The sequence below is a fragment of the Ziziphus jujuba genome, chromosome 9, assembly GCF_031755915.1.
Source record: "Ziziphus jujuba cultivar Dongzao chromosome 9, ASM3175591v1".
Taxonomy (NCBI): Eukaryota; Viridiplantae; Streptophyta; class Magnoliopsida; order Rosales; family Rhamnaceae; genus Ziziphus; species Ziziphus jujuba.
In genome coordinates, this window is record NC_083387.1 from 29,258,037 (window position 1) to 29,272,300 (window position 14,264).

Here is a 14,264-nt window from a genome sequence, read left to right on the forward strand (position 1 = left end):
TTTTTATCTCTAGATTCTTTTATCCAGATTGAGAAATTTGCTTCCTTTTTTTTTTTTTTTTTTTTTTTTTTTTTTTAAGTTTTTCCGTTCTTGTATTGCTCTATTCTAGTCGGAGAAAATTTAGCCTTCTTAAGGTGGTTCATCTGAATGATATATATTGCAGTCATAAAATAAGTGCATCATTATGATGCTGTTGGTTGTGTTAGATCTGCTTTTGTGCTTTACCATATGTTCATCAATATCTTCATAATCTATTTCTTTTTTATGGATGCAATTTCTCTTTTTCATATTAAACAGTTTCGTAATTTGCATATATATATATATATATATATCAAGTTCACATGGTAACTTGAAAGGCATATGAACCCCTCAAAATTTCTTCCTGACCGCCCACTTCTTTCTCTAGAAAGCTATTTTTTCTACAAGGTTGGCCATCGACAAAGGTCCAAAAAAGTCCCTTTTTAGGAAACCCTAGTTGGAAAAAATCCACCTTTCTTGTCAAATCAGATTCAAGTAATCTTCTAAAATGAGAAAAAAAAAAATTAATAAATAAGAGTAGGCAAAAGAGTATGAAACAGAATATAGAGACACTGACAATGATATGTTATATTTTGGTCGGCTAACTTTTCACCGAGAAAATTACTACTATTTTATCAAAAACAGAAAATTACTGCTAATTAGTGCCTTATTACCAATGAGTATCATTATGAAAGCAACCAATTACTATCAGTGCCTTATTTCCAACCCAAAAAAGAAAAAAAGAAAAAAAGAAAAAAAAAAACGTTTAGTGGCTGGAATGGTTATTGGAATTGAACCAATGGCTTTCTGAAATGACCAGGAAAAGTGAGAGAGAGAAAGAGACAGGAGTTTGATCATGGTCATGTTTTGTGTCAGCTCCAGGAGTAATTGACGGTGGCGATACAACATATTGGTGGGAAGTGATGTTTGACGCAAAGAGCAGATGGTTAATTTTTAAAGTAAAGAAAAAAAATGTCCATATCTCATATATTTGACTCACTTTTTAACAAAAAATCAAACTACATAATCATCTATTACCCAAAAAGGCCCTATGCCAAATCCATATTAATCGTCCATGTCAAGACGCATCACACAAGCTCCATGTTTTTTTATATATAAATACCACATACATCATGTCAGCTTGATATAACAATAGCTATAGAGTCACATTCCAAAGCAATAGCCTATTGTATAATTTAATGGGTCTTTAGGTGAAATAAGTCGTAATTATTTGGGTTTGATCATCACTAGCTCGTAATTTTAAGGAGAAAGATATTGTTTTTGTTTGGTAAGGTTGGCGTTTTTACTTGTTTATAACTGTCTCATGCTTTAGATCATATCCAACTTTCTCACTTGACTACCAGTTTAAAGAAATTAACTACAAAATGAAAATAAAAATAAAAATAAATAAGAAAACTAAATTGAAAACCATTTCAAATAGCTTATAAAATAAAAGCTCATATAAATTATAGATTCTTTCGTTCATATGCAATATTTTTGCTACATTTTTTTATATACGTGTCCACCAAAATCTAATAAATACGAATATTATTTCAAATCAATTTGATATTTGGACCAGAGTTTTTTTCTCTGGCTCAGCCTGGTCTCCTACTACTACTACTACTCTCTCTCTCTCTCGCTTAAAAAAATGTCTTTCGGTGGAAACTCTGGCTTAAAAAAATGTTGGTGGTAGTGGTGGTGCGCGGTTTTATATGGCTAAATGGAAAATAAAAACTATATTTTGTTCATAAATCATAACCCCAAATGGACCACGTTCAAATTTTGAACTATTTCTTTAATACTTTCTTTTTATATTTTAATCTCGGTGCTTTGAAATGGCCTGCCCATGCCATCCCCTTCATTTTCTATGGAACTGCAACCACCAAAGCCTTAAGACTTGGGAAGACGCCGTCTTCTCCTTTTCTTCCTTGATTTCCTGATGCACCCCACTCTCTCTCTCTCTCTCTCTCTCTCTCTCTCTATATATATATATATATATATATCTGGAATATTTGTAATATAATCCTCTGTAAAAAGAATAATTATGTTTGTGATATGAACTTTGCATATATGTCTACATGATGCACCAGAAAACATAACACAAAATCTACAAACTAATTGTTAATGTTTTGGGGTCTAAATTACATGTATAGAACTTGATTAATCCATTACTTTTCTTTGCTTTTAGATGATTTTGGTTTAATAATCCGAGGGAGAAGAAGGTGGTCTGAAACTGTTATTCAAATACTCTCTTGACTGTTTTTCTTTCCCTTCTCAACAAGGTCATTTTCCTTCTTTTCGTCCTCTTTCTTCTTCTTCTTCTTCTTTTTTTTTCCCTTTTTTTTTCTGGACTTTTAAAGAGAATTAAGAATTAAAGAGTGACTGAACAGGAAATGGAACTTGAGGATGCAGATTACAATTATCTTAGTCCACCTCTCAATGATGAGGCACAGGCTCTGATCTTGGCTAGAGTTCCCAGATCAGAGTACTTGAAGTTTACTTTAATCAACAAATGGTTTCTATCACTCATAAAGAGCGGTGAATCTTTTGGATAAGAAAGGAAATTGGGATTAAATAACCATCTGTCTTTATATTAGCAGCTGCGGAAGAAAATCGGTTAGCCTTTGATCAGAAATTCAAGTCCCCTAGAAAGCTCCCAATTTTACCATCAAATTTTTGTTTCACTGCAATAGGCAAACAGTCAATTTATGCACGAACCCATTTGCTTGCTTTAGGCAAAGAGCTTGATGGCTTTGTCATATGGATATATAATTTGGAATCAAACAAATGGTTCAAAGGTTCCTCCATGGTCAACCCAGATGCAAAGTTGCATCAGCAACCAATGATACTTTTGAATATGTAGCTGGTGGAATATGTTGGAAAATGGAAGGAAAATCTCGGGTTCTGCAGAGAAATACTACTCAGATACTGAAAATCGGGAAACTCTTCCAAATATGCACAAAATAGAAGTTGTTGCTCTGGTTGTTTCATGGACAACAAGTTCTATATCATATTGGAGGTAAGAATGATGAGGAAGGAAATCTAAGATGTGAGGAAGCCTTTGATGAGGAGAAAAACTCATGGGCATTGATACCAAACATGTAGGGAAACGTCACCATTTTAGAAGCTCAATCTCCATACCAAACATGTTGGGAAACGTCACCATTTTAGAAGCTCAATCTCCTCCACTTGTTGCTGTGGTGAACAATACCATTTTAGAAGCTCAATCTCCTCCGCTTGTTGCTGTGGTGAACAATGAGCTTTACTGTCTTGAAGCTTGTACCAATGAGCTAATGGTGTTCATTAAGAAGACAAAGACATGGACGAAATTAGGAAATGTTCCAGTGAAAGTTGATTGCAATAGAGGTAGAGGAGTAGCTTTTAAGTCCTTGGGAAAGGAGCTACTTTTGATTGGTAGTGATTCCTTGGGATGCTCTTCTTATGTAAACCAATCCGTAACTGTGTTATACACTTGTTGCCCTGATCCAGAGGCCAAAGAATTGCAGTGGAGGCCTCTTGAATGTGGTCTAAACCAGATTAGAAATTTCATTAAGAATTGTTGTGCAATGATAGCATAAGCTAATTAGGTCCTAAAGAAACCACATTTTTTATTCTAAGTTGGTGTGAAGAAATGTCTAATAAAGAGTGTTTTGTTTTTGGTTTTTGGTTTATTTATTTATTATTATTATTAATATTTTTTGTTTTTTTTGTTTTGCTAGTGTTAACAAGTAAATAAAAAATCCTGCAAAAGCAATCATAATCTGAGAACCAATAACATTTGGTTTTGTTGAAATGTATTGAAATTAAATGACATTTCAACTTGTGGCCTCCCATATGAAAAAGTTATTGGTTCTATGCTTGGATGCTAGTCAATTTCTTTCAAAACAAAAGAAAAAATGAGAGTCACGTTTTTGTAAGAATTGAGTTGGAACTACTTGGATTTGAGTCTTGTAAAAGTCTTGTTAGGTGTGAGTGACAAATGTTGTAACTTTATAGATAATTTATAGTTAGTTGGCGTGAATTTACATTTTAAGAAGAAAAAAAAGAGTATTCATTTTGATTTGCAATTAAATCGTAAAAGTTAAGGTTGACCGTTTCCCCTATGTGAGACTTTTTTTTTTAAATTTTTTATTTTTATCCAGAATCTTTGTTTGTTCCTCATTTATTATTTCTGTAGTCAGATTCTTAAGGATATTTTCTTACATACAATAGTTATTACCCATTACTTTTATTTAAAATTTAAAATTATTTTGAACTATTTAATTTAAAATTCTCTTTAGTTATTATAGAGTCGTTATTTTTGTCACTAACTATATATATATATATATATATATATATATTTACTATCTTTCACCACCATTTCTTTTAATATCAAACCTCCTTTTTAATTTAATAAATTTTAAAATTCATTTATAACTTATTTTTTAGAAAAATACGACTCATATTATTTTACTATTACTTTTCAAATTGAGCAATGTTCCCACCATAATTTTTTCTTAAGTGTGTATATACATATATGTTTGTAATAATGGATATGTGTTTTTTATTTTAAATAATTATGTCAATTCCTTTAGAAAATATTTCTGCGGAAAAAAAAAATGGTTAACAATGATTAATTGAAAAGGACCCCTATTCTAAAAAAATAAATAAATGCTATTTCAGTAATTAAAAAAAAAGAAAAAAAAAAGGAGGTTGGTTTTTTTCAAAAAAAAAAATTACAATAAAAAATAAGTATGTGTTTGTTGGTATAAATATGAATATTTAATTTATTACTTTTTGCATTTTATTTAATTTACGGCATTTTTTCTTTTTTCCCTTATAGGAGGTAAGCATGGGCAAGAAGAGCCAAACAAAGCCAAAGACGTTTGTGCCTCACTCGTCGGCGTCAGGTGGAGGGAAGCAAAAGAGCCTGAAAACCCCAAAAAGCTTCGACTTTTTCACACTCTGTGTAAGCATATTATATTCCTTTTTTACTTTCTTTCACTTTCTTTTCCACTCCTCAATTTTCAAACTTTCCACCGCTAAACTTCACCTATTTTCGCTTTCTCTAATTCGCACCAATTCAGGGACAACAAACAAAGAAGAAGAAGAAGAAAAATTGGAGCTTGTTCACGATCTGGGTCTTCTTTCAAATCCTCTAATTCTGCTTATATAGCTCCTGATTCGAAGTATCTTCCACAAGCTCGAACTGTGTCAAAATTAGGGTTTAAGACCCACTTCATGAATTAGGGTTCTCTTTGCTACCAACTATGCGTTTCCCGTAGATTTGAGCTTTATAAGGAATTGGGTGTGATCTTTTTTTTCACTCTGTCCTTGCTTGGGGAAGTTCTTTAAGAGGTTTGAATTTTCGGCTCCTGCTGTTGTCTGGTTCTTTGTTCTTGGTTGATATTGCATAAAGTTGCAGTCTTTTGTTTTCTGATTTTTGAGTTGAGGATTTCTTTTACGGCTTTTGGGTTATGAAAGTAGAATGTTAGACTTTTGGTGGTTTTAGATTTGTTTTTGGCTGTAGAGATATTATGTCTGTGAACAGTAATAATCAGCCTAAGAGCCTTGGGGTTGGTTCTTCATCCCCATTTGGTAATGCTGGGATGGTAGCCCCATCTATGGGTGGAAACCCAACATTTTCACAATCACAAGCTCATATTGCTGCTGGCTTTCAAAACCAGTTTCAGCTGTCCCAAGCTCAAGCCATTGCCCAGGCACAGTCAAAAGCTCAAGCTCAGGTTCAAGCTGCTCATGCTCAATTCCAAGCTCAGTTGCAAGCACAGGGTCTCACTCTTAACCAGAACCAAGGCATTGCAAATCTTGGTTCTTCTTCACCCTCGCTTTCGACACCCGGTAATTCAGGCTTGAAGCGATTTCCTCAAAAACCTCCTATGCGGCCACCGGGTATTTCCCCAACGAACATGCTCTCATCTTTGAGAACAATGGAACTCACACCTGCTGCTCGTAGAAAGAAGCAGAAGCTCCCAGAGAAGCAGCTGCAAGATAAAGTTTCTGCAATTCTGCCTGAATCTGCTCTGTACACCCAGCTTCTTGAGTTTGAGGCTCGTGTTGATACTGCTCTTTCTAGAAAGAAGGTTGATATTCAGGAAGCCCTTAAAAGCCCACCTTGCATTCAGAAAACCCTTCGCATTTATGTGTTTAACACTTTTGCTAATCAGATTCGTACAATACCAAAGAAGCCCAATGCTGAACCCCCTACTTGGACTCTTAAGATAGTTGGGAGAATCTTGGAAGATGGGATAGATCCGGATCAGCCTGGAGTTGTACAGAAAACAAACCCCTTATACCCAAAGTTCTCATCTTTCTTCAAGAGAGTAACCATTTCCCTGGACCAGAGGCTATACCCTGATAACCACATCATTATGTGGGAAAATGCACGGTCACCTGCACCTCATGAGGGCTTTGAGGTAAAGAGAAAAGGGGATAAAGAATTTACGGTGAATATTCGCTTGGAAATGAATTACATGCCGGAGAAATTTAAGCTTTCACAACCCCTAATGGAAGTTCTTGGAATTGAGGTTGATACCCGCCCGAGAATAATAGCTGCAATCTGGCAGTATGTGAAGGCTAGGAAGTTGCAGAACCCGAATGATCCTTCTTTCTTTTACTGTGATCCACCTCTTCAAAAAGTATTTGGGGAAGATAGGATGAAATTTACGATGGTCTCTCAGAAGATTTCTCAACATTTGTTCCCTCCTCAACCCATACATTTGGAGCATAAGATCAAGCTTTCAGGAAACAGTCCGGTGGGAACTGCTTGTTATGATGTATTGGTTGATGTTCCTTTTCCAATTCAGAGGGAGTTGTCAGTTCTATTGGCCAACTCAGAGAAGAACAAAGAGATTGATGCTTGCGATGAAGCAATTTGCTCAGCAATAAGAAAAATCCATGAGCACCGTCGAAGGCGGGCCTTTTTCCTTGGGTTCAGTCAATCACCAGTTGAATTTATCAATGCTTTGATTGAATCTCAAAGCAAGGATCTGAAGCTTGTATCTGGAGAAGCAAGCCGCAGTGCTGAAAAGGAGCGCCGGTCAGATTTCTTCAGCCAACCGTGGTAAGCTATCCATTGTTATGTTGATAATTGGCCCCTTGGTTTCTGCATTTAAAATATCTACCTTTGCCCTTTTTTTTTTTCTTTTTTTTTTCTCCATAAATGCGTTCATTTAATATCCGCTGGTCATTATTTAGTAAATGGAAGCCAAATCTATAACTTGTTATTTCATTATCAAAGGGTAGTTTTTCATTATCAAAAGGTAGTTTTTCTTCCCTGTCTAATATGTTGGTCTTGTTTAAATATGTTGGATGGCAAAGTGGACTCATTTATTTTGGACATGCTGTTTTCATGACTTCCTTTAGACCAAGAAATACCATGTACTATTAGAATTTTTATGGCTGTGTTTTTATATGTTACTTTGATTTTTTATCCAAACACTGAGTATCCTTACTGCGAACTTTGATAACTGTGATTGCCTTTGCGTTATTAATTTTAGTGTTCATTCTATCAGGGTTGAAGATGCAGTTATCCGATATCTAAATCGCAAGCCGGTCACAGGAAGTGATGCTCCGGGAAGTACATGAGAGAAGTGTGGAGCTATTTCTAGGGTAGATAGTTGTGGTTTTCCTTTCAATTTGGAGCCAAATATGGGGGGGGAAAAAAAATCAGATGTAACATGTATATCTTGATTGGAGTATATTATTATTGTAGAGAAGGGAGGAAGCTACTTGAGGGGTAAAATGAACACGATATGTTTTGTAACTCTTTTTAACTATTAATTGTCGGTGGATTTGTTATGCTAATTATGCTTTGTTGCTTAATTTTCATACACAGAAATTGTATCATAGGTCTACGGTGCTTGATTTGTAATTTTAAAGATGTAGTTGATGTTGTTGAGGGCTTCTTTGCTCGCTGCAATTGTGATTGTGTGGTATGGTTTATGTTATGCACTTTCAAATGCAAAAATCTTATTTGAACCTTGTTGATCATAAGGACTTGAGTTGATGCTTTGCCCTGAAGATTTCAAAGGTGGTTTTGCCTTCTCGAACATGAGAAGCAAATTGAGAGAGACGAAGAATTTATATTTGTAATATCTTATTCGAGACTTTCTCGAATTTTAACTTGCGTTAATAGATAGGAGTAAAACAATAAGCCGACGTGGATACAGAAAAAAGTATGCTTTTAGAATTTATTATTAACTTATAGAAACTATATTGGTAATTATTTAAATTTAAAACTGGTATTTGTCATTCTTGATTTTCATAGAATACATCGCAGAACTAGTAGAAATAATGACTTCCTATTGTATGTTTGTTTTGTGAATTTTGCATAAACTGCATTACGAAACATCCTTTTAAATTTTATTTCTGCTGCAAGATCACATTGTATGAAATTTTCATTGCAAAAAAATTTAAAATGTACAGGAAAAATGTTGTCTTAAATATAATTTATTATTTTTTCAGTTCACAGAAATCAAATGATTTACAAATTAAATTTTCAAAAATTAATGAAGAAAGAGGTAAAAAAGAATTATGTAAGAAAGGTGACGATGTGAAAAATGAAAATCAAAGAGAGGATTTTTATAATTTTTCTAAAATACAAAAGCATGTCCAAAAAAATGCAAATTTTTGTAATAAAATAATAATATTTATTATTATTATTATTATTATTATTTTTAATAAAAAAAGCCCAATATGCAACCAACAAACAAACAAACAAATCGGTGCGTGTTTAAAAGAAAGAAGCGGGACTGAAAGGAGGGACAGCGAAAACAAAAAGGGAATAAAATGGCGGGAAAGGAGGAAGGAATACGAAGTTCGTCGGCGACGGCGATGGTGGAGGAGGAGGAGGAGGTGTGCTGGAGAAAGCAAGTGGACGATAACTTGAAGAGGCTTCAGTCGCTCCTCTTCGGAGCCGAACTCGCTCTTGAAAACCGCGATTTCTCATCAGCTCAACTCCTCGGGCTAAGACTCATCGGCTTCCTCGACTCTCACTCTCACTCTGATCTCGACCACGCCTTCATCCGCCCCATCCGCCGTCAAGCTCTCTCCATGCTCGACTCTGCTCGTCGTTCCCTCAGTCCCGCTTCCGATATGTGCGTCTCTCCATCTCTCTCTCTCTCTCTCTCTCTCTCTCTCTCTCTCTCTCTGTTGCTTGGGGTCAGAAAATGAACGATGAACTTGTTGATCTTTTGGAATGCTTTTACTCCTTTGAATTCAAATTTGAAACTGAAACTTTTTTTTTTAATTAATTTATTATTATTTTTAATGTTATGTTGTTACTGTGGATTTCAGTTCCAGTTTCATTGAATGTAATCTTTCATTTCTAAAACCTGGAGATTGATACAATAATTCAATTTACATGCCCTATATTGATTGACAACTTTAAATATGGATTAGCTTCAGCCTTGATTATTGAATATCAGTGATACAAATTACAAATCAAATAGTTGAAAACAATAAAATTTACGACGAGTAATTTGGACGTCAGCATTGGAAGCTAATAGTGGTAGTGGTTAATATGCACAAACTTTGGATTTGTAGGTTTTACAATTAATTCTGGAGTTGGATGAATATTTCTACTTTGACTTGCTTTGGTTTTTCGAATGTTTCATAAGCACTTCAATGTTATATTTAGAGATAATCAGATTTCTTCTTGCAGTAGTAATAATCTGAATCCTATGTTTTTCTTCAGAAAAGCATTTGAACGAGCAAAACAAGTTCCAGGTTGCGTTTTTGGTTCGAGAGGAGATATTGAGATTGAGAAGATTAAGAAGTCAAAGTACTTGCAAGCTCTTCTCCAGCAGTCTAATGAGGTGGCTGTGAATGGATTGGTAGTGTTTACTGTCTTGTGCATACTTTTAAACGGTGCATTATTTTTTCGTCTTTGTTTTGTTATGCTAATTTAAGTTATTTATATCTTAGGGAGATAAATTGGAGAAGGAGGACAAATTGAATAGTAAGGCATCCAAAAATATGACTCAAGTTAATTTGACATCAATGTACAGAAACAACACCACTAGGGCAAATAATGGCACATCCAAGAGTTATTTGGCCTCTGGAAGTAACAATTCTGAGGAATGTCTTATTGTAGAAAGGCCTCTGCCATTTCACAACCAAAACAAAGGTCAAAGCTCCTTTCCTTTTCAAAGAATTGAAGAAGACAGAGCTTATGGAAATTCATCGGGGCCAAAACGTTTGCACATGGAAATAAATAGCCCCAAGACGAAGTCCCCCTTAAGCGATGAAGACGCTAACACTGACAATTCCGGCAATGGATTTGTTACTGCAAAAGCAAAAATGGTAACTGTTTGTCCACTGACAGCATTTTATTTACTTTTATTATTTGTACTGTGTCAAGCCTCAGGGAGGATATCTTTTTTCATATTCTTACTCTAGATGTACTTGTGCCTTACTCCAAACCTTGGTAGCTATTCAATGATGGTTATAATAACCATCTATTTGAAGTAGAAGAGTCTAAAGTGCTTGTGCATGACTGTTACATATTAAAAAGAAAACTTTAATTGGGTATTTGAACCTGAGGTTTGATATGTGATATGCAATTAGTTTTTTGTGGAACAGTCTTCCACTTAATTTCTGTATTTAATTCAACCTACTGGATGTCAAATGTATGTTAGTAACATTTCTAATTTTTCCATTCCTTGACATATCATGCACATGTGGCAACAAGATTGATGATTTTTCCTTGTACAACTAGGAAATGGATGCAAGGCAGAGGAGAGGGTTATCTGGATCACCAAGTGCTAATGTCTCCCCACAAAGTGATATCAATGCTGCCAGTAGGGGCTATAATGGAAGATCATATGGTGTTCCACGCCGTGGTGTTCGGGGTAATTTTATCCCCCCTATCAGATCCAATGGTGGAAACACTGGGAATGTGACTTCACGAATTGCTGGAAAGAGTGATGATGCATTAGAGGACTCAACAAAAAGATGGTAAGTGGTGTTATGATGGAGTTAGAAGTGCCATATAATTTCTGTTACTGTCTTGTTCCCAATAACATCTTGTTGTCTTGTCATGGTTTCCATCTGCTATACTTTGTAAGTTTTTTTCATAAAGGAGTTTCAGCGATATAATTGTGTCTACTCAAATTTAACTTTTGGAACTTCATGCCATACTCGCTACCGCACTTTTATATGGCTGGCTGTGGTTGGGTCAAGTTTTACCAGTCTTTTCGGCCATTCTACAGCTAATGCATGCTGTGATAATCTTGTAACGAACACAGACTTTTTTTTACCCATTTGCTTTTAGCAGCTACTTGCTTAGATATGAAATAGTCGCATTTAGATTTATGGTTATAGATGAAATATCTGTGGTACACATGACATTTTGTGGGACCTGTTTCCTCTTTCTCAGCTCCCTTTCTTGCTTATAATTTTACATTATGCTATATGTAATTAAGTGTACTTCCATATCCTAATTTTATTTTTTCATTCTTTTATTTTAGTTTGGATATGCTATGTGGTCCTGATGGTGAGCTTCCAGAGAAATTAAGAAATTTGGAACCTCGACTCATTGAACATGTTAGTAATGAGATAATGGACAAGGATCCTAATGTTCGATGGAATGATATCGGTAATGTCTTACTTCACTTCCTTCTAGAATGCAATGTATGTCAAAAGCTGTTCTGGTTGACACCGTAACCTGACAATATTGCAGCCGGCTTGGAGCACGCGAAAAAATGTGTGACTGAGATGGTGATATGGCCTCTATTACGTCCTGACATCTTTAAAGGTTGTCGTTCTCCTGGAAAAGGCCTTCTTCTTTTTGGTCCACCTGTAAGTTTCAGAATCCTTTCTTATGTAGGGATGGTACAGACAATTCTTGCCAACGATATAAGCACTTGTCATGTTTTAGGGAACGGGCAAAACAATGATTGGGAAAGCAATAGCTGGAGAGGCAAAAGCTACCTTTTTCTACATATCTGCTAGTTCACTAACAAGCAAATGGGTATGTATTGTATCTGCTCTTTTTGGTCCTGATGGTTTATGACAGTTCTCTATGTTGTTGTTTGTTGTAAATTAACAGAATTGTTATTGAATTGCAATCTTAATCCTCTTTTTCCTTCATGCTTCCTGAATTATTCAGGAATAGCTTTCAAGCTCATTTCCTTTTGCTGACTATTCCCAAGTCAACTTATTTCCAGTTTTCTGCTAATTATTAAAGCATGTAAAAATTTTAAGAGTTTAACTGGTAACTGTAGATTGGTGAGGGTGAAAAGCTAGTGAGGGCCCTATTTGGTGTTGCCAGTTGTCGTCAGCCAGCTGTGATTTTTGTTGATGAAATTGATTCACTCCTCTCTCAGGTAAGGTATATTCTACCCTTTTCTCACCAAAAAAGAAAAAAGGTAAAAAGAATCATCAAGTACATGAGTTTATAATGCGATACAATTCCGTTTAAGGAGTATATCTATCTAGCAGATATACTTTGATAGGCATTTCAACTCACTGATCAAAATAAGTTGCTAGAAGGAGCATGAGAAACTAGGACATCCCAACTAGGTTGACACCCCCTAAGGACTAAAAAATCTCAAAACATTGATAATCACACTTGAACAATTATATTATAGTATATCAGTCTAGTTTACTTTGGTATATCAAGTGGCTAATTAATATTTTTCCAAGACTTGTGTTCCAATGCATTCAGCTGATATAAATTTCTTTGGTTACAGCGGAAGTCAGAAGGTGAACATGAATCTAGTAGAAGACTCAAGACACAGTTCCTCATTGAAATGGAAGGTTTTGACAGTGGGAATGAACAAATTCTACTTATAGGTGACTACTGGAGCCTTTAGTTCAACTAAACGATATGAAGTTTTCTCTATTCAATAGCTCCAATTGGTGCTTAATTCTTTTGCACACAATTTATGTGGCGTCTGTGTCGTTATTTGACATATGGATACATTATTAAGGAGCAACAAATCGTCCCCAAGAACTTGATGAAGCAGCACGTAGACGACTTACCAAGAGACTCTATATCCCTTTACCTTCATCAGGTGCCTTTTGCAACAATTTTTCCAACTTTCTGACAATTTTTGATGCTTGAGCTTGTGCCTGACCATCTGTTATTTGCAATGAAGAAGCAAGAGCTTGGATTATACAAAATCTTCTAGAGAAAGATGGATTATTCAAACTTGCAAAAGAGGAAATTGATAAAATATGCAATTTGACTGAAGGTATATAGTCCATGCAGATTGGGGGCTGAATCCGTTATCTTTTGTGTGGTTCTTGGTCAAACCGAAGCATTCTTATTGGGATTCTGTGGAAAAATTCTTCAATTTTTACTTGCTTTTACAGGGTATTCAGGATCAGACATGAAAAATTTGGTGAAAGATGCGTCAATGGGTCCGTTGAGGGAGGCTCTAAAACAAGGAATTGAAATAACAACGCTGAAAAAGGAAGATATGCGGCCAGTAACTCTTCAGGTAAGAATCAGCAGAAATGCACAAACCCAGAGTTATTTATTTATTTATTTTTATAGATATTTATATATATATAGCATAAGAGTAATTAGCATAATAATTTTAACCCTTTTTTTTATTATTATTATTATTTTCATGCAGGACTTTGTGTATGCATTGCAAGAGGTTAGGCCCTCTGTTTCCTTGAACGAATTAGGTACCTATGAGGAATGGAATAGGCAATTTGGGAGCTTGTCACTCTAGGGATTTTTTTATATAATGGACAAACAAAATAGAACATGAAAAAGACAAGAGAGGCTAAGAAAGGAAGGAAACAGAAAGGGGGCCCATAACTTGTAAACAGCTGTTTGTAATATCAATTAATACACACCTCAACTATTGTAATATAATGTGGTCAATTTCCCATTTCAAGTATCATAAAGCTTCCGACTCTTTTAATATTAACAGCTCACAAAAAAATTGATTGACCTACCAACTGCGTGGGAATTAAATAAGGATAGTTCTAGATCCCCCTTTAAATATTGGTCTAATTAAAAAAAATATTATCTAAAACAATATTCTTCTTCCCTCTCTTTTTGAAAGCAGAAAAACATGTGAAATAGTCGTTCCAAACACGCATGTGAAATATTCTGACCAGAACTTAGAGAAATTATTTATCATGTCACATGCACTTTCAGAATTATGTTCCATACCTTAAGAAGCACATGATTTCTAGTCGTTTTTTTATGAACGATTGATGGTGTTTGATGACCATGATCACGATCATAATATGCATTTCTTTACACTAAAAAAAAAAAGAAAAAA

The 14,264-nt window shown here is 35.0% G+C and overlaps 2 protein-coding genes across 4 annotated transcripts; both read left to right on the top strand.

Moving 5' to 3' along the window:
- The first annotated feature begins 4,807 nt into the window (after positions 1–4,807).
- Positions 4,808–7,863, top strand: LOC107427946 (SWI/SNF complex component SNF12 homolog). The gene is made up of 3 exons (XM_016038359.4): positions 4,808–4,966; positions 5,085–7,078; positions 7,530–7,863. The coding sequence occupies exons 2-3, from the start codon at positions 5,535–5,537 to the stop codon at positions 7,600–7,602; spliced, it is 1,617 nt and encodes a 538-aa protein (XP_015893845.2). The 5' UTR covers positions 4,808–4,966; positions 5,085–5,534; the 3' UTR covers positions 7,603–7,863.
- An 887-nt stretch (positions 7,864–8,750) lies between these two features.
- Positions 8,751–13,900, top strand: LOC107427925 (ATPase family AAA domain-containing protein FIGL1). 3 transcript variants are annotated; one of them, XM_060811422.1, is made up of 14 exons: positions 8,751–9,113; positions 9,713–9,851; positions 9,943–9,976; positions 10,112–10,320; positions 10,736–10,974; positions 11,487–11,614; positions 11,699–11,817; positions 11,897–11,989; positions 12,243–12,344; positions 12,711–12,813; positions 12,951–13,034; positions 13,119–13,214; positions 13,336–13,463; positions 13,602–13,900. In XM_060811422.1, the coding sequence occupies exons 1-14, from the start codon at positions 8,806–8,808 to the stop codon at positions 13,701–13,703; spliced, it is 1,884 nt and encodes a 627-aa protein (XP_060667405.1). In that variant the 5' UTR covers positions 8,751–8,805; the 3' UTR covers positions 13,704–13,900. The 3 variants fall into 3 exon arrangements, with proteins under 3 accessions (XP_060667405.1, XP_015893823.4, XP_048337272.2); XM_016038337.4 differs by having other exon boundaries at positions 9,943–10,320; XM_048481315.2 differs by having other exon boundaries at positions 9,713–9,833; positions 9,943–10,320.
- The last annotated feature ends 364 nt before the right edge of the window (positions 13,901–14,264 follow it).